General features: G+C 49.2%; 2 protein-coding genes across 5 annotated transcripts; both read right to left on the bottom strand.

Annotated features, from left to right (window-relative positions):
* Positions 1–536: 536 nt before the first annotated feature.
* si:dkey-43p13.5 (visual system homeobox 2) lies at positions 537–2262 on the bottom strand. The gene is made up of 4 exons (XM_037476627.2): positions 2141–2262; positions 1841–2097; positions 1405–1562; positions 537–929 (listed from the first exon to the last, which is right to left on the bottom strand). Exons 1-4 carry the CDS (start codon positions 2260–2262, stop codon positions 537–539), a joined length of 930 nt encoding a protein of 309 aa, XP_037332524.2.
* A 4699-nt stretch (positions 2263–6961) lies between these two features.
* On the bottom strand, positions 6962–20889 carry ints1 (integrator complex subunit 1). Of its 4 annotated transcripts, none has more exons than XM_037476741.2 (48): positions 20597–20889; positions 20110–20233; positions 19733–20023; positions 19451–19647; positions 19207–19344; positions 18972–19131; positions 18776–18881; positions 18488–18674; positions 18186–18331; positions 17953–18094; positions 17650–17826; positions 17448–17556; positions 17240–17360; positions 17074–17151; positions 16835–16992; positions 16629–16725; positions 16442–16533; positions 16274–16334; positions 15999–16196; positions 15689–15818; positions 15293–15472; positions 14985–15134; positions 14724–14903; positions 14520–14633; positions 14234–14401; positions 13908–14019; positions 13666–13824; positions 13432–13578; positions 13251–13349; positions 12997–13121; positions 12633–12887; positions 12401–12560; positions 12173–12304; positions 11891–12059; positions 11234–11357; positions 11031–11146; positions 10825–10912; positions 10485–10735; positions 9127–9256; positions 8885–9018; positions 8582–8774; positions 8367–8491; positions 8164–8273; positions 7926–8039; positions 7751–7821; positions 7546–7637; positions 7349–7458; positions 6962–7253 (listed from the first exon to the last, which is right to left on the bottom strand). In XM_037476741.2, exons 2-48 carry the CDS (start codon positions 20162–20164, stop codon positions 7138–7140), a joined length of 6567 nt encoding a protein of 2188 aa, XP_037332638.2. In that variant the 5' UTR covers positions 20165–20233; positions 20597–20889; the 3' UTR covers positions 6962–7137. The 4 variants fall into 4 exon arrangements, with proteins under 4 accessions (XP_037332638.2, XP_037332636.2, XP_037332639.2 ...); XM_037476739.2 differs by having other exon boundaries at positions 6963–7253; positions 11234–11360; XM_037476742.2 differs by having other exon boundaries at positions 6963–7253; positions 11234–11360; positions 14529–14633.
* Between the last annotated feature and the right edge of the window lie 1434 nt (positions 20890–22323).

Below are 22323 nucleotides of genomic sequence, written 5' to 3'. Positions count from 1 at the left end.
CCCGAGAGGTCAGGGATGAGCCTTCCATTAGTGAAATCATTTAGCCAAATTATCGCCCTGCATCCGATTTCAGCCGTGCCCCCCCCCCCCCCCCTCCCCCCAAAGAGCATTTGTCATCGTTATCTGTTCAAGGCGGACCTTCGTCCTGAGTCATTCAGCGGCAACGACCTCAGTCACATTCTGCGGAAAACTGAGCTATGGAGGCATAAACAAGGTAATCAATCACTTCTTAGAGGAATGAAAACACTATCGACAGTTTTACATTTGCATCCAAAAGACAAAAATTGTGTTTACAATCCTTAACTAAAACTAAAAAGTTGTATTCAAAGTCTGATTGTAACACGAAAGAGAAGAAGCAAGAAGGACACATATATATCAAAAAGTAAATATATATATATATATGTGTGTGTGTGTGTATATCATTTGATAGTATTACATGTAAAAGATGACTTTAACGCTGTATAATAAGCTGAATGCGTGTTAAGGCTGTAAATACGCAGTCTCTTTCTGAAAACTTTCAATCGTTGTGCATGGCATCATCTTCCTGCGTCTGTGGCCGCGTCCCCCCCCCCCTCCAGGCCCCCCGACACGTTAACGGCGCCGTGGATCTCGGCCTCGTGCTCTCTGGCTTTGGCCCTCAGCTTGGCGATGCTGCAGGAGCGGAGCTCTTCGGGGCTCGGCCCCCGCGGCCCCTCCCACTCCCCCGACCTCCCGGTCGCAGGGTGCACGCTCGCAGCTTTTGTCCACGGGTGGCCCCCTCCCTCCTGCGGTCCCGCCCGGTGCTCGGCGGAACAGCCCGTCTGCCGGTTCGACGCCGCGCTGCCTTTCTCCGACGTTTCTTCGCCGCCTCTCTTCACAAAAGGCCCCCCCAGCTGGCCCCGGACTTTCAGCTGCCGCCTCATCTTGGCACGCCGGTTCTGAAACCAAACCTGGAGTGAAATGAGGGGAAACTTAATAGAAATAGAAATATTCACATAATGAATAGATAAATAAAGTGCAACAACTTGTAAAAGTTTGTTGCAGTTAAAAAAGAAGATATTTGGCCTTCGGGTCAAAGTTCAATAACCTTTGCACACTGTCAATCTCTTGATTTATTATATGTTCACATTTTAGGTCAACTGACAGGACTATACATGCATTGAAAGAATTATGCTGTAATCATTTATTTCATCCATCCCGGCAGCGTAAAAACAACGCATTTAACAGACTAACTTTGGAAGATATTGACTTCATTAAACTGACAATTTTTAAGACACTTGCATAAATAAGTAAAAAGTAAAGTCCTAATTCTAACAGTGCAGCCCGTGTAGGGAGGAAAGTCTCAAACGCACTCTAACCTGCGCCTTGAAAGCCACATCATTCATAAATTATACTTAAAAATAAACAACCCAGCGCATCAATTACTTGAACTCTGGCCTCGATGAGGTCCAGTCTGAGGGCCAGGGCTTCCCTCATGAAGATGTCTGGGTAGTGGGTGGTCTCGAAGGCCTTCTCCAGCTCCTCCAGCTGCCAGCTGCTGTAGTTGGCCCGCGCGCGACGCTGCTTCACTGGCCTCTGTTCATCTGGAAAGCACAGCGCAAGCACCAATTACACGATTGCCAACGGGTGACAAGGAACTAATGGCTGTAGATTGGATAATTAGCGCAGCGATCATTAGGCCCACATTAACACTAATTGATTGTTAGTTGCGAGCTGTTGGACAATCCTTTGTAAACATTTACACTGAGATCAGATGGCATCACTGGCTGTCTTTAAAACAGACTGCGAGATCAAACTGTGCCAGTTTGGCTCTACGCACAAGTCCTCGGTGTCATCGCCCCCCCAAGCAGCGTGGACTCACCTGCGCCCTCGGAGGGGGGGGTGGTCCCCACGCCGCCCGCCCTGGCGGCCAGGAGGAAGGCCTCCTTGCGCGGCTCCGGCTGCAGATAATCCCTCAGGGACTCGTAGCTAATAAAGGGTCCCGGGATCAGAATCTGAGGTCGGGTCGGGAATGCGGGGAAGAAGTGAGCTGCAGGGGGGTGGAAAACCGCCGGCAGCAGAGTGGAGACCAGTTGTCCCGGGCCAAACATGGCAGACCCAACGTTAAGCACCCGTCCACTTGAAAAAAAAAAAAAAAAGGTGCCCGGGTTCTGGCTCCTACAGGGATGCAGTGGGAACGGTAAAATGCATCCTAGTCTCCAGAGCCGGAACGGTCCGCTGCATGGGTCGCTGCTGCATGGGTCGCTGCTGCATGGGTCGCTGCTGCATGGGTCGCTGCTGCATGCGGCTCAGCGCGGGGATCAGGTGTTGCCTTAAGAGGAAAGGTAACGCTTGAGTAGTGGAGGTGGTCTCACCTTAGCCTGTCTGTGCTATTCCTCCAAGTCCTCCCCCCCCCGCCTCTTCCAGTCACATGGCCTCCACACAGACAGCGGGGGGCTTGGTTTAAAGGACTTGAGGTGAAAACCCAACCTGGGATTCAACCCCTCGGTGGACTACCAGTATTACCAGTATCAGCGTTTGCCGTATTCGTCTTTACTTCAATCTTTTTCTCACATTCGAGGGTATGTTGCCCCCCCTGCGCGTCTCCACCTGGGACGAGTTGCAACATCTTTTGGCTCCTGAAGTTTCAAATGAGTGGGACGAAAAGGAGCTAAGAGTGTGGAAACTCGCTCCGGGAGGTGACTAATGATCATTGAGACATTTTTTTTTTTGCACAACTCTTGTCTGTCAACAGCTGTTAAGCATAATGACAACAAATTATTGCGAAAGATGTGGAATCAACAACGCAGGTTGTTCAGTCCTGTGGGGTGAAAACAAGCACAAAGTCTGCAGGCCGCGAGCAGCAGGTCGCAGGACAAATCGTGTTCTGCTCCTGGTGACTCTGTGTTCACCCCGATTTCATTTATTTAACGTTTATTTTCCACATCACCATGACGCGCTGTGTAAAAGTGTCAGCTTAGCAACGTAAATCCCTTCTTAATAAATAATAAGCCAAGTGTAATGAGTATGTCACGCCTAAATAAGAACATCAACCATTTAAATGATTGTGCTTCACTACAATACAAATATGCTTTTTTTTTAAATGGCATATATAAAAATGATGGTTATGTATTTAATCTTTAAGGTGGGGGGACGTCCTCGCCATCGTTCACACCACCGTAGCCCAAGTGCTGCCGAGCACTCGCGCGGTCTCTCCACCTCGGCTTTAAAGCGTTAACACGTCAACACGTTATCAGCCGAGACAGGAAGCGCATTAACGCGTCTCCTCCCCGAGCAGGCAGGTGTAGCTTAGTGCTGACGGATCTCTGATGAGACCATCGCCCCCCCCCCCCCTGCGTGCATTAAACACAGGTGTGTCAATTAATCGGAAGGCACGCATCACCTGGCGGCGCGTCCTCGCCGACTTGCTCACCGGCTTTGATCAGCCCCGAGACCTCTGCAGCTGGTCAGAGCCGAGGTGAGTCACGGGGACGGCCATTCCTCCCCCCCCCCCCCCCCTTTCATCTGCACCTGTTCAAACACTACGGTGATGCCTTAGCTGAAGGAGCAAAGAGCTCCATGTTGGGGGGTTTGACCCACTCTCTCTCATATTTGGATATGTGGTTAAATGTACACGTTTTAAGGTCCAAAGAATAGAAAATGTTAACAATTTCCCCCCCAGAATTTGATTCCTAAGATTTAATAAATAAATATTGTGGGACGCCTGCAGGCTCCGGTGATCGAATGCTCGCTACTGAGAAGGTGTATTGAATTATAATAACACAAATTAACAATCCAGACCTTTCTTTACAGGTGGGGGACATCGCCCTTAGCAACACATGTGGCCGATAAGCATCGTCGTTGAATGGGGTCTGTGTGAGATGCAGGGGACAGACATCCACAGGTCCACTTCTGCCTGTTGGAACAAACACGGCGACTCTCGCTCTCTGCTTCTGTCCCTGGCACACAGGTAGTTACAGGGATTTAGACCCCCCCAAACCACTGTGTTTGTGGTGTGCCTCGGTCCTCTAATGCCCATTGATCCACATAATCAGTGAGAAAATTGGGGGGGAGGGAGGGAGGGAGGGACGGGTTCTGACAGCCGTTACTCAAAAGAGCGGCTTGTGGGATAATTGAAGGAGGCATTAAGACAACAACAGTAATGGCTACTGCCTCATCGGTCTCTCAGGTATCTCTCCCCCCCCCCCCCCCCCCCACCTCCCTGGGTGACAAAGGCACGACTGGAGATCCACAGCGGACAGAACGCGGGTCGTCTGGGTGTTTGAGCTCGTGTTCGTTCAGGTTAAATCCTCTAGAGTCCCGGTCCGATGACGGGTGTGTTTTTGTTTTATCTGTTGCATCACTTGAATGCGTTCTAACGTGTTTCCTGCTGAAAAGGGGGCAGGTTTCTTCTTCTGCGTTTGAATCAGAACTTAAGGACGTGTGACACCACCACCGGTTCGAAAGTCCCAGTCCAATCTCCAACTCGCGAGCCGCTAAGCCTCACGCCGAACGACGTGCATCTGCTGGAATCAGTTGCCCGGGAAAAAGCTCTTTCAAAGTGCAACGTGCATTAAATGACGAGGGCTATTTACCCTCCTGTTTTCCCTCCTTTTGCAAGACGAGGGGCTGAAGTGGATTAACTCTGCCACCATGTATCACACAGTCTAACAACAATGGAGGATGTGAACGCTGTCACCGCTCCTTCTCGTGCACTACGATGACACTTCACTTCATGAACGCACGAGTTCTGCCAAACGCCGGGGGGCCCGAGATGGGTGATTATGGCCGACCACACACGTCACGGGAATATATTTATCTATCTGGTGTGATTTGCAGGCTTGAGCAGCAAACCCAGGCGAAGATAAAGATCAATATTTGATGAAAGTGTAAGTGAAGCTTAAGGGTTGTCGCTCACGCCTCTCTGCCGTTAATGACGTGTCACATTATCGCACTTATCAGATCGGGCGCAATTACCGGCTTCCTTCCTGTTCGAATTCATTACGAAATGTTGAATCCTTCCAGTCGTCCACCCCTCCGACCGCCTGCATACGTTCCCCCGCCTGCCTGCACAAACTCCCCAACTACCAATGGCAGCGTGGATTGGTATAATTCAATCATCACACCTGAAATGTGTTTTTTTTTTTTTTACCTGGGAACAGAGGTGTATTTTATGGTTGAGGAGGCGCCTCACTCTCTCTGGTAATAGTATCCCGGAGTGAGCAGGCTGATTGTTTTAGTCCCGGATCGCCGGCCGTGGGATAAACCCTGAGAGCCCGACCTGCTTTTCATGTCAAAACCTTCAAGGGAAAGCGGCCACAATCCAACAGCAATCACACTTGAGACATCAAAGGCGGCACAGAGACGAGAGGCGAGAGACGGTCCACTTCTTCTTCTTCTTCTTCTTCTTCTTTTTTTTCTTCCACGCGAGCCAAGTGCAACTCAAGCGTGGAGGAAGAGGAGATGATCTAAGGCGAGGGGGGCCATTGAGAGGAGGACGGCGAGCAGACAGATGTGCACGGGCAGGTAGCGGCACATCAGGGGTGGGGGGGGGCCGACACTTTAAAAAAAAAGGCCCCCGCTGGTCACATTCCTGCCCGCTGCACCTCCGCTGGCCACTTTCTCAGGAGCAGGAGAAGTGATCCACGTGATCCCCGACTCACGTGGACTTACTTCTGATACTTTGTTTAGATTTAAATGAAACACCTTCTTAATAAAGTTTGGTAGTTTGGGAAAGTTGGTTCCCAACCGAGGGGCTCGGCCATCCAAAGACGATCAGCTGATCGAATAGGGTCAAAGGAGGATTAATAGATGTGGAAAGACTATTTGACCCTTTTTACTGCCGTAAAGAAGTTTTGTTTTAAAAAGGTTTGGCGAGGGGGCTTTGTTTGTCTTTGGTGTTCATTCCGACATACAAACATAAAAAGTTATGAATTAGCCAAAAAAAAAGAGAGAGACGCACTTTCCCAGAATGCTTAGTATTTTATGGCAGTGAAACAAAATGACTGCGAGCGTGCAGCTGCATTTCGGGGCATCCAGCCTGGTACGATGAATGAAGGCAAGGGTTGTTAACTTGTCAGTGGTCCGTCACACTATTCAAACCCCCCCACCCCCCCCCCCCCCCCCCAACTACTCCCTCGTTAGCTGTCATTCATCCCTGTTCCGCCTCACTGCTGCCCAGCCAATGAGAGGCTGGCGCCTGACCAAGAGCCCGGGCTGCTAAGACTTGTGTTGTAAGTTGATAGATAACCGTAAACAGAGCGTTTGGGGAAGTTATAGGACACCATACAGGTGCAATTAGAGCATCACACAGAGGCCCGATGGGTGCGACATGTTTGGCTTTTCATATGAGGAATTTATTTATTATTTTTTTATGGGAATGGATGCGGGAATACACGTTCATTAAATATAAATACGGCCCACACTACACCTTCAAAGCACCTTTAAGTTCCGGCGATTGGACAATCCTTTAACTACTAGTAAGAAATGACCCGTTCTTTTTGAGTGCTTTAAGTCATTCACAAATAACACGGTTTGTCAGATTGGCATCTTCTTCTCAATAGTTTGACGGACTGAGGGAAATGATTGCTGACACAAATTGGACCGGGACTGTGAGAAGCAGTATTTTGTGTGTGTAGTTGTGTGTGGATGTGTAAGGTCACGTAAGTCAATACCTTTGATATCTCATATTCCAGCTGGCAAGCCAACACTAGTCTGCCGTTTCCAGACTACGCATCAAGCTTTGCACTTTGTAATAAAGTATATTAGTAATTTAATAACTGCAGAAGTGCAAAAGCTCCCACTCAAATGTCTGAAAATACAATAAAACCAAATGTTTTAATTAAAAGGTAATTACTTCAATACTTATATTACAATATTCATTATCATTTTGATATTCTGTGTTGCCTTCGACTGATAATATAATATCACCTAATTATATCCCAATTCTTCTTATCTTTTTAATAATTGGTTAATCTATCATTATATCAGCTAAAAATGACTTGAACCCCTTTTAAAAGCAATACATGTACTAATTGTGCCATTATTAGAGAGCCACACAGTTTATTAATAAGTGATGATCAAATTACAGCAATGTTTGAAGCAAAGGCAATCTAAAAAAAAAAAAAATATGTAGCTCTGGAATGCAGAAACTGATGAAGGCTGTTGGAAGTGGAGCCGCTATGTTGTTGCTTCCATGTGAAGGACCTTCATAGACTCCGAGATCATTGAGCTGGTGTCAATTTGTCCGTAGATGCCCACTAAAAAGGCCTTGTGGAGCAGGATGTCTGCGTGTTCTGTGAAAGGGGAAAAACAAAAAAAGAACAGGGATGCGTGACGGACTGCGTCTCTGGGCGTTGAATCGCCGCCCGTCAAAGGACGCCTTTCTCACCTTGACAGAGGAGCACAAACTCCGGAAGGTTCCTGAGAGCCGTCTGCACCACGTCGAAGTTGCCGCTGCCCATGCAGTACATGAACGTTGGCAGGAAGTCGGTTGCTAGGCTGCAGCGGAGAAAAAAATAAAAATAACAACAACGATAAAACAAAGCGCGCAGAGAGAGACGGGGGTCACGGCGCAGGTCAACTCACCACGGATTGTTCTGGATGCAGCGCAGTGCCAGACCGAAGGCCATGTTCCGACACAGCTCCTCGGAGGACGTCATGAGCCTCTGCAGGTCGTTCTAAGGGAGAGGGGGGGGGGGGGGGGGGGAACGAGGCGTTACTCGCCGACGGGGGAGGGGGGGGGGGGGGAGGGAATGTCACCTCTGTTCTGTTTGTGTTGCTCATGACTCACAGTGAAGTACTGGATGATCTCCGGGCTCCTTCTGGACTTCTCATCCACCTCCGTCAACACTTCCAACACATCTGAAGCAGACGGGGGGGGGGGGGAAGAAACGGCGTCCGTTACTCATTACGACAACTGATAAGATGCGAACATGTGTGCAGCGGTTTGTTTGTTTGTTTGTTACCCTCGACTGCTTCGCCTCTCGACATCTTCTTCAGGTACATCGTCATGTCGGCCGCACTCAAGGAAACGGCGGCGGAGATGTTGACCAGAGGCAGTGAACCGGTGGACAGGTCATCTGCCACAGAGCAAAAGCAGATGGTTTACCAAAGAGGGCAACAGTATACACTGAATGAAAAGCTAATAATGATAATAATAATAAGCTAATGTTTTGCATGAACTCGAGATCCTCCTGCTCTCACCATCTCTCTCCTCTGGCGCCACCTCTGCAGACGACCTCTTCACTGGCAGCGTGAGTCCAGCCAGCAGAGACTTCAGCTGAACCAGGTCGGGGTTTTCGGCGCACAGACCCCTTGGCAAGAAAAAAAGCAGTAAATGATGGAGGGCGATTTGTAGTTTGCAATGTATAGCTAACAACAACAACAAAACAAAAGGGTGTGCTCACTGCAGGATGGCCGAGTGCTTCTGCAAGTAGGGAATGGCGGCTGATGCGACGTGGGTGATGTACTTCTGTGTAAACTGCAGGAACTTGTTGATGAAGACCAACGGAGAGCGAGTCCTCTGGAAGTTCTACGGGAGGAACGATGCACGTGAATACAGTCAGAGATCGTGAGATCGAATCCCAGGTGAGGATCTGCCAGCGTGCGAGCCTCCTCTTACCCGGAGGACCTTCATGAACGACAGCAGGCAGTCTTGAAGCGCCCTCTGGTGGTCGCTGTGGAAAACGAGCGGCTGCAGCAGCTCCAGGATGGCGAGCACGTTGCTAAAGAACGTCATGTGGTTTTGCTGCCTGAACTCCTGCATGTTCAGGTGAATGCGGCCGTGCAAGAGACCCGCAACCATGGGCAGGTGTCTGTGGGGGGGGGGGGGGGGGGGGGGGACGGTGTTAAGGTCAGTGTCTCTATCGACCAAATCTTAAAACACTGCTGCGTAGAGAACCAACTGATTTTTTTTTTCTTTCACCTGAGCAAAAGGACGGGGTGCGACACGGCCAGCTTCCTGCAAGCGAGGTTGGCATCGGACACGCGGCCCTCCACCGACTTGGAGTCCCCAATGTCAGCGAGCAGGTTGACCAGACGATGCACCAGGACGTCGAGCTGGGGGATAAATAAGTCGTGTCCCGTACCGTGACTCCATTGGGCGGACAGACAGACAGAGAGAGAGAGAGACAGACAGACAGAGAGAGAGAGAGATGTGATCTTTACCTTGCAGCTGCTGCCGTCTGCAGCCCCCCCGCTGCTGAAGGTGCCTTCAGGCAGGGTGACGTGCTGGATGACCTCAGGGAAGTGCAAATAGATCTGCAGCAGCAGGTTCTGGCACCGCTTGCTCATCGCACTGATAGAGAGAGAGAGAGAGAGAGAGAGAATAAACACAACGGGACGTATGCCACACGTTCCCTTTTCAGGGGAAATGGAGACGGTTCAGCAGTTAAAGCTCGGTAAACAAAATGATAGAGACCGAAATCCCTAAATGTTGTTGACAGTGACTGTTTAAACGCTTCTGAGGAGCCACAGAATGTTTGTCACGGCTTTTAAAGTGGAGTTATCATCACTTCATAGTGGGGGGGGGGGGAGAAAAAAAGCACTGTCCCCAGTTTGACTGAAGAATAAACGGATTTGTCGATCTCGGACCTCACGGATTAGAGAATAATAAAGCACTTTTCTTACGTTTGTCTACCAGCTGTGATAATTCATGTAAACCAATACGAACTGGGCACACCAGCAGTGTGATGTAATTCTTGCCTTGAAGTAACTGCGGCTTCACAAAATCCTTTACGGCTCAAAGTGATGCACTCTCCGCGAACTGAAGAGATTTATTACGGCTGTGAATTAAGAAAATCAGAGCGTCCTTGACCGAGAGTGAAGAGTCTGCTTGTTTGTTCAATAGTTGGTGTGTAAATCGCAATAAACAACAGCTTATTCCACAGCGAGGTTTCCCAAGAAGAACGCAGTGTTTGTTCAACACAAGGCCAAAGCCCTTTACTTTCAACATGTTGTTATCCGGGCCGTATGTTCACCAGCAACAATTTCAGCAGACAAGCTTAGCTGTACTTAAAAATACTGTAATTCGGAAGCTAATTTTGCTTGACCTTGGCCAAGGTTTCCTCATTAAAAGTGGTTTAATAAGCAGAGACATATTCATGAAAGGAGGGTTCGCCTCCACAAAGAGTCGGGAACCCTGATCTCTGACAGCCGAGCAGGAACTCACAACACAGGCAAGTTTTAGAGCTTCAGCCTTAATCCTCTCGGCTTCATTATAACGCACTGAGCTTTTAAAGAGATCACAGTACAGACGACTTCTGCTGGTTTTGATTTCACACCAATAGACCTAATTATGGGAGTTTCTTCCCTGGTCCACAGCATCGAGGCTGACAGAGGAACTCTGGAAAGTTCATCTGCAACGAGGAGGAAAATCTAGTGCAATTTACCACAAGTTTACCAGCACACCACAGTATCGTGTTTATGATGATCAGAAAGAACAAGGCAATGTGTTCATGAGCACTTGACTCGACTTTAAACGCAGACTTCTGAAAGAAGATTAGCGTCACAAACCACAAGCTTACCTGTCCTCCCACTTCTTGGTGCAGTTGATGAGGTATTCGGAGACCTTCTTGATGTTTTCCAGCTCTCCGCTGCAGTAGGAGTGAAGGAGGGGGAGCCGGGACTGGATGAGGGAGCAGGAGGCCTGATCCAAGCTCCTTTTGTCATCGCGTGGCGAGTCGCGACTGTTGAGCTCCGACTCCGACAAGATCAGGTCCACCAGGCTGATGAGCTCCTCGGAGCTGAGCCTCAACACAAACTTCTCCGTTTTCTTCTGCAAAGATCGAGAAAAAAAAAAAGAATTCAGCAGAATGAACTGGCTGGCTTCAACTTGGGACCTCGTGCCTGGACTTTTGGTCTTACTTGAGGGATCTTCTGGTCGCGCCCCTGCCAGATTCGGGGGATGTGGCTACAGGCCCACAGGAAATCAAGCGCCGATGATGGGTCAAGTCTGGAAAATGTCATGCAGACACGCTCGATTAATGCATCGAGAAATCAAAAATATATGACACAAAACACTGCTTGGCAACATTACGTTGCTAAAAAACAAAAAAAACAAATAGGTGTACTTGTAGTCTCTGCGCTTGCTGAGAAGAGCACTGATGCACTGCAGCAGGGTGGACCAGTTTGACTGATGTGTAAGCAAGGCCAGAAGATACGGTCGATAGGCAGGAGATCCCCTGGACTGAGATGGAGAAACAGCAGGAATGACCTCACACTCTGCACAAGTGTTGAGTATTTGTGGAGGTCACAATGCGCATCTTATTCCTACCCTGTTCAGGGCGAACAGCAGCTTCTGCTGAAGTTCCGGACACACCGAAGTGACCTCGGGGTCCAGATGCTCGAGCCAATCGACCAGCAGTCCGGAGCTCAGTCCTGACTTTGTCACCTCGGTGCTGCTGGAAGAGGTGAAGCTGAAAGGTTACCTTTCTGTGGAGAGTCTGACCTCAGACCTCAGAATGTGACCGTGCCAGAGAGCTCGTGTTCCCCACAAGCTGGTTCAGTGCAACAGAAAAATCAAGTATTTTATATCAACGTTCACTGCTTCCCACAGGTCGACTGCTAATTAACAAACATGACGATCACTGGAAGTTCTCGCTGTGATAATGTGTGCAGAATGAATATCTGGGAGAAGCACAGCAGTAACAAGTTAAATAAAGAACCGTATTCCACACATATAAAACCACTGCGTATGTGTGTTCAGTAAATATCTGCCCTACTGGCAGCAATTCTTTAAAGCCAATGTAAAGCTGCAAAACCAATTAAACCTTTCCAAACCAAATCCAAAAGCAGTTTTTGAGTACGAGGCCACAGGCAGCAAACACAGCTTGGCCGTTTGCTTTGTCACGGCCGTGTTTGTCATTTAGTCCGGTCAAACATAAATGTTTCTTGCATGACTGGAAAGGGAAATAGAAAAGGCGGTTCTCACCCGTTGGAATCCACTTCCTTTTTCACAGATCGCTCCTCGCTTTCCTGAAGCAGCAAGGAAATCACCGTGGCAACGGGGCCGGCCGTCCCGTTCTGGGTGCCAACCGTCATCAACAGAGACAGAAGCTCCTCCAAATACGGCGAACTCACGTCCATCAGCCCTTGTAACACTGGATGATGAGGAAAAAAAACAAAAAAACAAAAAAAACAACATCGTTTGACTAATGTTTGAAAAACACTCATTTCAAAAATACAATGCGCATTCTCATCAGAAGGTCATCACCTTTCCCAATGAGCTCTGGCTCGGCGTTACATCTGTCTCCGGACTTCAGCATCGCGATGACGGCCATCAAATGCGGTTCGATCTCTCTGCGATAGGCCAGAGCCTCGGCCAGGTGGAGGAACCCGGAGCGCGCTGCAGGGGCAGAGGCGACCACGACGAATGAATCAACGCTGGAGAAGATGGAAGAAGGATGGAGGTGGGAGGAATGGGGGGGGGGGGGGGGCTCACCGTCGCTGTGCCTGTGTTTGTGAGAGTTGTGACCAGCGAAGGACTTGAGCAGAGTCTTCAGCGGCCCCGCCTCCACAGTGGGGTTCTCCAGCCAGATTAGCATCTCGAGAACGACCTTCAGGAAGAGCGAGGAGAAAGCCACGTCCTGGGACACGAGGCGCTGGGAGAGACCGGGTCAAAGTAAGTGTCGGGTAGAATGTTTTAGGACTCACTCATTGGTCATAAGCCTTACTTGGTAGAGGTGAAGTTGGCGCATGAGAGGACAGGACAGGGCATGGCTTTGGTGCATTGATACGACGATAGCCCCCGCGTGAGGAGACGTCAGCAGGGCTGCGAAGGCGTGCAGGAGCATTAACGCCAGCCCCCCCGGCTGGATCTGACCCTGCTTGGCCCGCATCAACTCCTTGGCAAGGGCCTGCTGCAAGGCCAGAGAGAGCTGGCTGGGGGGGGGGCCGTGCCGGCGAGGGTCCACTTTTAACGGGAATATCTGTGACATCAAACAGGTCAGTTTGATGAAAAATAAACTTTTACTCAAGAGGTGATGTTTTTTTTTTCTCCAAGTCATCTAAAAATAGTTAAAAGTTAGAAAATCCCACCTGAAGCAACATGCTCGTGAGATCGTCATCAGGCCCGACTTCAGGAAGCGGACTCGCTGCTCTCAGCTTCACAGAGCTGTGGGGCGTTTCCACGGTAACTTTGGCCTTACTTGTTTCGGCAGAATCTGTCAGATGTTGTCAGGACACGGACGGATTTCGATTATTTGCTTTCATTTTGTCACTCCAAGATAATGACACTATTAATAAAAATGGAATGTCAAATGATACGAGCTATTAGCATCAAACACACCTACCTCTATTTGGAGGAAGAGAAGAGCTCAGTAATGAGTGGAAAGTGTGCCCCCCAGTGGCCCCTCGCTCATGCTGCACTTCCACCAGGTGGGCCATGTAGTCTAATGGGGGGAAAAATACAAAACTAGATCAAATGTCCTGCCCTCGAAACGTTCTCTAGTAGGAGACCTGCTGCGCTCTTACGCTTGTCCATGATGTTCTGCTCCAGGGTCTCCGTGTCATGAGAGACCGCCTGATCCAAGTACTGCAGCAGTTTACTCATGCTGGACACGGGAATCCCAAAGGACTGCACGAACAGCAGCAGCTGCTGCGACTCCAGGTCCTGTAAAGCTGAGGGAGAACACGCATTAGTTCGCAGGTTAACACGGATTTACATGGTGACCGGCACGTTATTATGTGCACTGGGGCAGTTTATACCTGCATCAACTAGTCGAGAAACCTCTGATCGGATCATTCTCAGTTTCAACCAATCAGGGAGCAGAAGGGCCTCTTCCGAGGTGTCGACCAGGAAGGCGGTCGGTAGAGGTTTCTTGTCGGGAAACCAAATGTCTAAAAGAGCGTAGAAGTCGCTCTCTCCTGCAAAAAAAAAACGCACGGCGGTGAAAACGCGGCTTCTTCGACATTGTGAAACGTTCGAACTGCAGAGTTAGAAAGTCGACCTTTGGGGGGGCCCAGAGTCAGCAGGATGACCATTGCATGAACGACCAGAATGTGCATTGTGGCGGTCTCTCCTGTGGTCCAACGCAGAAACACCTGGTCCTGAGACTCTGACTGGAGGAAAAAGTTTCCAATAGAGATGAAATTGTATTGCTTTCATTTATCTATTCTTGCACCCACCATCCAGTTTGTTTTTTTTTACAGGAAGATTGTCAGGTCACTAGGTCCAAAAACCTTGCAATTTGTTCTTCCTCAGCCTTTAAAACTAGTCATAACGTAACTGACCACGCAGTTCAGTTCAGAAGCACAACTCCTTGGCGATGCTCACCCAGCTGTAAAGGTCCTCGCCCTCTTTGGTCTTCCTCATCCTCTTGATGTACGCGGAGAAGATGGTGAGGAAAGCGCTGAGCACGGCGTCGGACTCGGGCCTGCCGGAGTGCCTGGAGAACAGGCTGTTCATGATGGTGGAGCGCTCCACGATTAGCCGGGCAACGTCCTGCGGAGAGCAATCGGAGATCGCATTCACTTCAGGGGGGGTGGGGTGGGGGGTGGGCTGCTCAACAAAATAAAACTCAAATGAAACGCATGTAATGTGATTAATGTAAGTAACTCGCCGTGATTACCAGGGCCAGGTCATTATGAGAAGCCTGCTCCTCAACCGGTGCATGCTGGGATAGGTAGATGAGATAGGCACTGATGGTCTGTGGGTCTGTCTCCATGTGAATGGCCTGCGAGACAGCAAACAGACATGAATCATCCTCGAAGAGGTTTACATTTATTTCTGCTTGCGGACAGTTCACTGCGCAGTGGACACGGACCTGCTGCAGAGCCGTGGACGTCATGCCTCTGACGCTGTCAAACAAGGGGAGCTTTGGCAGGTCTTGTAGCAGCCACTGGTACCCTGGCAGGAGCTCAGCATCCGTGGAGTCTTCCTCCATTGGCTGATCCCGCTCATCTCCATCTTTCAAGCCTCCTTCACTCAGCACCAACGACAAGCCCTACACATAAAGTGCAAAAAGGGTTTAAATAGTAACACGATGCAACCTGAGAATATCTTTCTTCTGCCTCTGACGCGGTACCTTCATGGCCAGGACTCTGGATGCCACCTGAGAAGAGCTGAGACGACGCAGAAAGTAGTCCAGCACTTCACACGTGGTCTGTTCGTCTGCCTTAGGACCCAACAAAAGATCCTGGAGCCGGCCCAGTAGCTGCCTCTGCTTTTGCTGTCTCTAACAGGAGAACAGATGAAAATAAAGAATGATTCAAGAGTCGGTAATAAGCTAAACAGACACAGGTATAAATGTAGCATTTAAAACGATGAATTAAGACGAGTTGTTCATAAAAACAAGAAACAGGATCATTTCAGTAATTGTTATAATGAACATACTTGTCTCTTCTTGGCTTTCTGCTCCTTGCTCTCTCCTTCGTCGCTGTCCTCTATTGGCAGATTGTCATCAGCAGCATCGTGCAGAAGAAATTCACACAGGCACTGCACAGGCAGCACGTCCAGGGACCCCTCACTGGACTGGACCAAATCCGCCAACCACGGCATGGACTGAGAGGAGCCCTGTGCAGGATTATGATGTTCTTCAGTTTTTATGCCTATAAATAAGTACGTTTCAACAGGTTCTCACACAAAAATCACGTGCTTGTTACGGTACGCTAGCCTTTGAAGTTGACATAGCTCCCATCATAGGGAGTCAGACAAAGCCTTTTGAGACAGATTCACTGCTAGCAGTAGAAAGGTGTTTTTTAGGGCGGTGGAGTGTTTCACGTCCATCACCTGTCTCTGGATGATGTTGAGGAGGAAGTCTGGGTTGCGGCTGCGGCAAAGGAGGTGACCGAGACGCAGAGACTGGTTGAGGGTCTTCACCTGCTCCTGGATCTGGGGAGGAGGTCGACGAGGGGGGCCCCTGTACACAAAACAAAGAGTATGAATTTCACTGCGTCTCTCCTCCCCCCCCCCCACACCCCCCCTTCAATCTAAACAAAGCTGAGGTTGTCGGAGAAGTGTCAAGATCCCATGTGACTCCTCGACTGAGGCATTTCCTTAGTTACAAGGGGGCTTTGTGTTAATCCTCCCGGATTCTTACTGTGGATCCAGGCTGGTGAGCTGAGACAACAGCAAGCTGTTGCTCTCTGTGATGGTCTGTTTGGTGGAGGCGGCGGCCAAGTGGCTCTCGAAGGCCAGGATCTCTTGTTTCTCCCGCTGGGAGAGCTGCAGCTCCCTGTTGATGATCTCCGTCTTGGTGTCCTCGTCCGCTATGGTGCACGGCGGGTAGGTGTAGTTACTACGGAGGCAGGGAGAGGAGTGTCTTCAGTATTATTGTCCAGGAACTGTTGTATTCAGAGGGTAACCATCACTTACTTGGTCATAACCATCTCCATGAGCATTTTCAGGGTCGGATAGCCATCCCAGGCAGCCAGACCTAACGGATAAACAATCAGACAATTTGTTACTCCGGTTACGTGCCAGCTTAGTAGAAGTTAAGAGTAGCTGCTCTTCTGATGCAACATAGAAGACAACGTTCTGTACCTATCTTCTGAGGATTAAACGCAGCCACCACCAGCAGCAGCAGCCAAGCCTTCCAATACAGTGCAGATATGGCCAAATTTGGGTGCTGGTACCTAAGACATTGAGTGTTATTTGTTATTGCCGACTGTTAACTGAAGACCTGAAGGTTTTGTTTTTTTTTGTTTTTTTTTAAAGGTGGTTGAAGTACCCTGCAGGCAGCTGAATGTTCTCTGGGTGGTGGTATGTGCACAGATTCAGCACTGCATCGATGAGCTGGATCCTCTCCACTCTCAGGACGTCCAGATCTATTTAGAAAGAAAAAACAAACAAGCAATCAGTCGGCTTTCTGGGGTTCCAAGAACCGTGAAGCGCTACAGCATGAGCGGATCCTCTCACACACACACACACACACACCATCAGACTGGACCCCAGCGGCCCTCTTCACCAGGTGGTCTGCCAGCTCCATGGCGTCGGCCGGGCCCAGGGGAAGGTCACGTGACAGCCCGATCACCAGGATGCGCATCAGCGTGTCCTCCAGCAGAGGCACCTCGGAGCAGAGGCGCAGGAAGAAACTGCGGAGGGATTCACGCCGAGCGGCTCAGTGAGGAGAAGAAAAACGCGGCTCCTGTTGCCTTAAACGGAGGAACACTCACTTCCGGTCGCTCTCTGGAGGCCAGTTGTCCCACTTGTAATACGTCTCCGGCTGCTCCGTGAACAGCACCTTGTGAAGGCTGCCGACGCGGCGAAAAAGACACGATTGACGTACAAAGTAGCTCGTGTGGCTTTAAAAGTGAATCGAGATGCGCGCAGATGACCAACCAGTGAACGTAATCCTTTGCGCCGACTTTGCTGATGGTGGGGACCACGGTGTGGAGCCACCACACGGCATCTCTCTGGATGGCAGCGATCTGGTTCTGAAAGGACCTCAGGCTCTCCAGATCTGTTCACGGAAGCAGACAGGCGTTTAAGACAAGCCTCGCATAATGGGCGGCTTAGACACGGGTTGGAACAAATGCGCAGCACTGACTCTTCTTCTCTCCTTTGTCCCACGCAATGCCCGACTCTTTGACCTGAGCGGTGATGCCCAACATCATGGAGACGGTCAGTAAATCTGTCACCTGGATAACGAAGCGCTCCTGAGGGGGGGGAGTCAAAGACAAAAGGGTCCAGAGTAAAGACGTGGAGATTAAAGAAGAATCGATTTCATAACGATTTTCACAAACACACACTTTAAACTCCAATTCCACGTAGGTGGTCTCCTTTCTCTCCTGCATTAAACCGAAGCAGAAGGACTGGAAGTTGATCTCGTGCTTGGTCTGTTTGATGATCTCTCTCAGCAGAGCCCGGGAGGCACGCAGGTAGTCGTCCTTGTTGGTCAGCAGGTCCTGGAACACCATCGCCAAGAACTACAGACACAACGGCAGAGCGGGAAACCATGTGGATTTTTAGGAAACCACCAGAATTGAAACACTAGTCACTGATTCCAATAGGAAAACTCTTTTAAGACAATTCAAAAAGGATTATGGCTTGACCTTTGGCCCCTGATCAGGGCTGTGCTGCAGCACCGTGTGGAGGACTTGCATGTTGTTGGGATTCCTGGCGTTGGACAGCTCATTGAAGATCACCAGCTTCACCATCGTGGCCAGGTTGTCTCTGTTAGCATTGAGCAGCTCCCTGCAGAATCACAGCCACAGTGTGAGAGGAGGCCGCCCTCCGGTACATCGGGTTGGTAGAGTGAGACAAATAAAAAGGAGGCTCCACCGACCTGACACACAGCATGTAGTGGTTCAGGAGGACTTTAGGTTTCAGTCGGATCTTGATCAGATTGGAGATCACCTCCATGTCGTCTGCTCCCTGGGTGTTGCAGTTCATGCATAAAGACATGAGGAGGTCTTGAGCCGGTCGAGTCAGCTGTGCACACAAAAGCAGAGTTGATAATCTTTGTTAGATAAACATACTATATGCATACACGTCATTTAGTCACTAAAGCCTGTATTTAACTACTGGTTGCGGACAGACACCGTGCCAGGTAAGCTAGGTAATAGTTCCACGACATTTCGGACTCACTTTTGGGTTCTGGAGCCACATCTCCAGCCTCTGCACGGCCATGAGCCGAGCCTCTCGGTAGCCACACGTGGCCGTGAGCAGGCGCAGCAGGTTCCGTGACACGTTGTCCATCGGCTGCCGGCGGTTCAGCTGATCCCGGAGGACGTCGAGCACGTAGTCCTCCACGCTCTCTGCCAGCTCCTCATACCTGCGGCAAAGCATTTGTGTGATAACATAACACGATCACGAAAGCCGAAACCCAAATCAGACAACGTTGAGTCCATTCTGCGTGGGGTGGTGTGGCTTTACCTCGGCATCATCTGCCCCTCATCCTCCGGGCTGAGTTTCTCCTCAGCTATCAGCAGTTCAGTCTGGGTGTCGTCCTCCTCGGGGGTCGAGGGGTGAGGGCTGCTACCTAAACCAAAAAAAAAAAAGACGCATTCACACTCGGCACTTTCTCCCTCACAACCAAAGAAACCACAAGGTTCTCCTGAAGGAACCGTACCTGCGCTGAGATCGCCGGCCGAGCGGCCAGCGTCCGCCTGCAGCAGCATGCTCTTTGGGGGTATCTTTGTTCCAAAAGCTGTCTGGATGTTGTCAACAAAGTTCTTACAGTGGAAACTGTCAACCCAGATTCTTTCCCCCAGAGAGTCCTCAATGTACACCTGGAAATACACGTTGAGATGAACACACTGCTTAAAATGAAAGAGAATTTCATAAAAGAGTTGGGAGATTCTAACCTTTACAAAGATCTCCGGCCAGTTCTCATCATCCTCGTAGGCGGCCATCAGCAAATTGCAAGCGAGGACAGACACAAGGCTGTTCCCTTTGGCTTTGAAGTTGATGGAAGCATCGCGGCGCAGGAGGCTGCACAAGGCCTTTTGACCACAGCCAGACAGGTGGAGAGCAATTCAAACATCTGACGAGTCCAAGAGGGGGAACATTTCTTTGCCGGGCAGACAAAATGACAATACGAAATATTACCTCGATAATTCCCTCTGTGGCAAATACGTTGGGTTTGATTTTGGCCAGGAACATGAGACTGAGGTACAGTGTAATGTCGGGCTTCGCTCTATTCATCTTGAGCTGTTTCACCGCCCCACACAGCAGTCCCTCAATACGATCATCGTTTCCTTCAGACTCCGACGCTTCAATCTCATCGAGGAGGACCGCGGGCGACACTGCAATAAAACACCGGAGGTTTAGCTTTTTTGGCCACGTTTGCATTGTTGAAGTTCACGAAACCACACAGAGCCACCGATTCACCTTCAATCGGTATCACCGAGGGCTCCTTTATCGAAGGCGATATCGCCCTCTTGTCCACAGCTGCAGCATCGACGAGCCGCCCCAAAACACTGACCGGAGGGGTGGTGGACAGCTTGGGCCGCTTGGCGAGCCCCGACAGGCCCGACGAAGAGGGCAGCGCGGAGGAGGTCTCTCGCTTGCGGTCCGCTGGCAGGTTCGTGGATGCCGGCTTCAGCAGGACCGCGGGGGCCTTGGGCTCCCCGCCCTGGCTCTTTGATCCAAGAGCAATGAAATCGCCCGGCGGAGGGTGACCTGCGGAGGAGCAGATGTCCCGAGAGGTTGGGATTTTATTGCTGCTTTGTCAGCACCATTAAACCCACAGTAGGATGATGTTGTACCTGATGGTTTTGCAGCATTGGGGCGTCTCAGAGTTGCAGGCTTTGGACGATTCATCTCGACTAGTGGGCACAAGTCAAAGCCAAATGGACAGCGAGTTGATCAGGGGACATTACTCCAAGCAGCCTGTGTATGAGAAAACGACGAGATGTAGTTTAACCAATAACTTTACTGTGAATTAGCCGCTGAGGACCCTAAACTTGAATGTATTAACGTTAGCTAGCGAAACACATACACCGTAACAAACCAAAAGGACTGTCCATTTATTATTGCGTCGGTAACGTCATTGTGTAACGTTGTGTATTACGTTACATATATAACGACAGCAGATAAAGGAAACGGTGAATGTGTTAGCTGTTAGCCACTTTAGCTAGCTGGTAGGTGTAACGCGCAGCACTGAGGGAGCTAAGTACCTCCAACTGACACGTACTTTTAAATCCTTTTATTCGGCCTCATACAACGGGTTTATGACCTGGGCGATGCACTTACAAACGAAATGCGTTATCCAACTCAGAAGCTACCACATAGTCGGAGCCGAACGGCTTCTTCGTCTTCTTTTCCCCGTTCTCGTTCTTCTTCGCTGAATGAATTCCCGTCGCTAACAGAAGGCCAAAGTGGTTTCCGCCACCTCAACACCAGGAGGTGTCAGTTGACGTTGTTGTCAGAAGTAAACCGAAAACAGACGCAGGGGTAGGTAGAAGGAATACGTCTTATTTGCCTACAGACGCCATAATCAAAAGTACTCGCTGCGTATGTTTTTAGCATTGTATCTCGATTGCGTTTGTAATGGCGCGTAAAGGTTTAACTTGAAATTGTTGACCGGAAACACTACTCACGTGTGTGCAGCTTGATTCTCAATGACTGGCGTTGGAGTTACTCACTATGGCCACAAGGGGGAAGCAAATCCCAGCATTAAATACACCCATCCTCCTCAGTAGCTTTAAGGCTCGCCTCAGGGTCGTAATGGCCTTATTGTTCGCTTTGACCAACATTAAACTGTTGACTGTAAACGCCGTAATGATGTCCAACGGTCTCCGGAGAGCAGCCTGCGCCATGGCTATAAAGCCTCGATACAAAGCCCCGTGGGGCGTCCTCTGGTGGTCACAACGAGTAACTGCAGTATCAAGTTAGATGGAGTAGTATTGGAAAGTTCCGGTCGAAACTTTTCAGTGTAAAACTAAAAACATACATATTTTTGTGTAAGCAGCACCATTCCTTATGTCTCACAATGCCCCTACGCACTATGGCCACTGGGAGGCACTAGCGACTCATTACTTTTTCCCTTCACTGTGTAATGATTAAACAGGTAGTTTTAGTTTTAAAAGTTTTATAAAAAAATAATTAATCGAGTGAAATTAAATGTTAAATTTAAAAAAAGGTCAATTTTAAATATTTCCATTTTTGGAAACGTTTTTCCGGTATCCCACCTCATAATTTCAGAAGAATGTTCCTCAAGAGACTTATTATCTCTGATTTGTTCTTTTATTTTAGATACAAATAAATCTAAATTGGAAAATATTGCGTACAAGACGACAGAAAATATAAAACGTAACAATAACGAAAAAGGCTTAAAAAGAAACAAGTCCGATTTTCTTTCAGTATTAATTTCTTCAAGAAGTTATAATGCGACGGTGACTAACATGCAAGAACATACATTTTCATCCCGACAGCTAATTTATTTAAATGTCAAACCAGGCCATCAAAACTTTGGGCCCTTTTAATGATGCCCATGTTTAGTTCATTCCTCGAACATTACCAAGAACTACTAACAACGTTTTGTGTAAGCAGCAGCTTTTGTTTTTGATGATCCAACAGTTCCACGCTTTGAGAGACCTACAGAGCCAGCAGTCCAGCGGGGCCGATCCGGCTGCTGCCACCACTGCAGCAACATCTCCATGTTCCTTTCCATGCAGCCCCAACTTGCCAGATGGTTACGTAAAGTGTTTTTCAAATGAAACCCATTTCAGTGACATCAGTGGAATGTCCAGTCGACGTTGGAAATAAAATCTGGTGTCATGAGGGAAGTTTAAAAACCTGCAAAAACAAACACTTCTAAAATGACGTCGTTCCGAGGCAGATGTGTTGTGTCAGGCATCCTCAGCTTGCTCCTCCTCGACGCAACTACCGGAGCAAAATATGGTCCAGAGTTTAATGTTTGTATCCAACGTGATTACATTGCATTTCTTCAACTCAAGACCATTCATCGCACTAAATAT

Source organism: Pungitius pungitius, chromosome 12 (assembly GCF_949316345.1).
Source record: "Pungitius pungitius chromosome 12, fPunPun2.1, whole genome shotgun sequence".
Lineage (NCBI taxonomy): Eukaryota > Metazoa > Chordata > Actinopteri > Perciformes > Gasterosteidae > Pungitius > Pungitius pungitius.
This window is presented reverse-complemented; position numbering and strand designations above follow the sequence as displayed.

Bases quoted from the DNA above. Each gene is read 5' to 3' on its own strand.
- ints1 (XM_037476739.2), bottom strand. From the start codon at position 20,164: ATGAATCGTCCAAAGCCTGCAACTCTGAGACGCCCCAATGCTGCAAAA. The intron at 16,197-16,273 runs GTAAGTGATGGT...CTGCCTCCGTAG, and splicing joins ATGGAGATGGTTATGACCAA to TAACTACACCTACCCGCCGT. The intron at 8,775-8,884 runs GTGAAAGAAAAA...CCCCCCCCACAG, and splicing joins CACCCCGTCCTTTTGCTCAG to ACACCTGCCCATGGTTGCGG.
- si:dkey-43p13.5 (XM_037476627.2), bottom strand. From the start codon at position 2,262: ATGCAGCAGCGACCCATGCAGCAGCGACCCATGCAGCAGCGACCCATG. The intron at 2,098-2,140 runs GTAGGAGCCAGA...TTTTTTTTCAAG, and splicing joins ACCGTTCCCACTGCATCCCT to TGGACGGGTGCTTAACGTTG. The intron at 930-1,404 runs GTAATTGATGCG...ATTTCACTCCAG, and splicing joins TCATCGAGGCCAGAGTTCAA to GTTTGGTTTCAGAACCGGCG.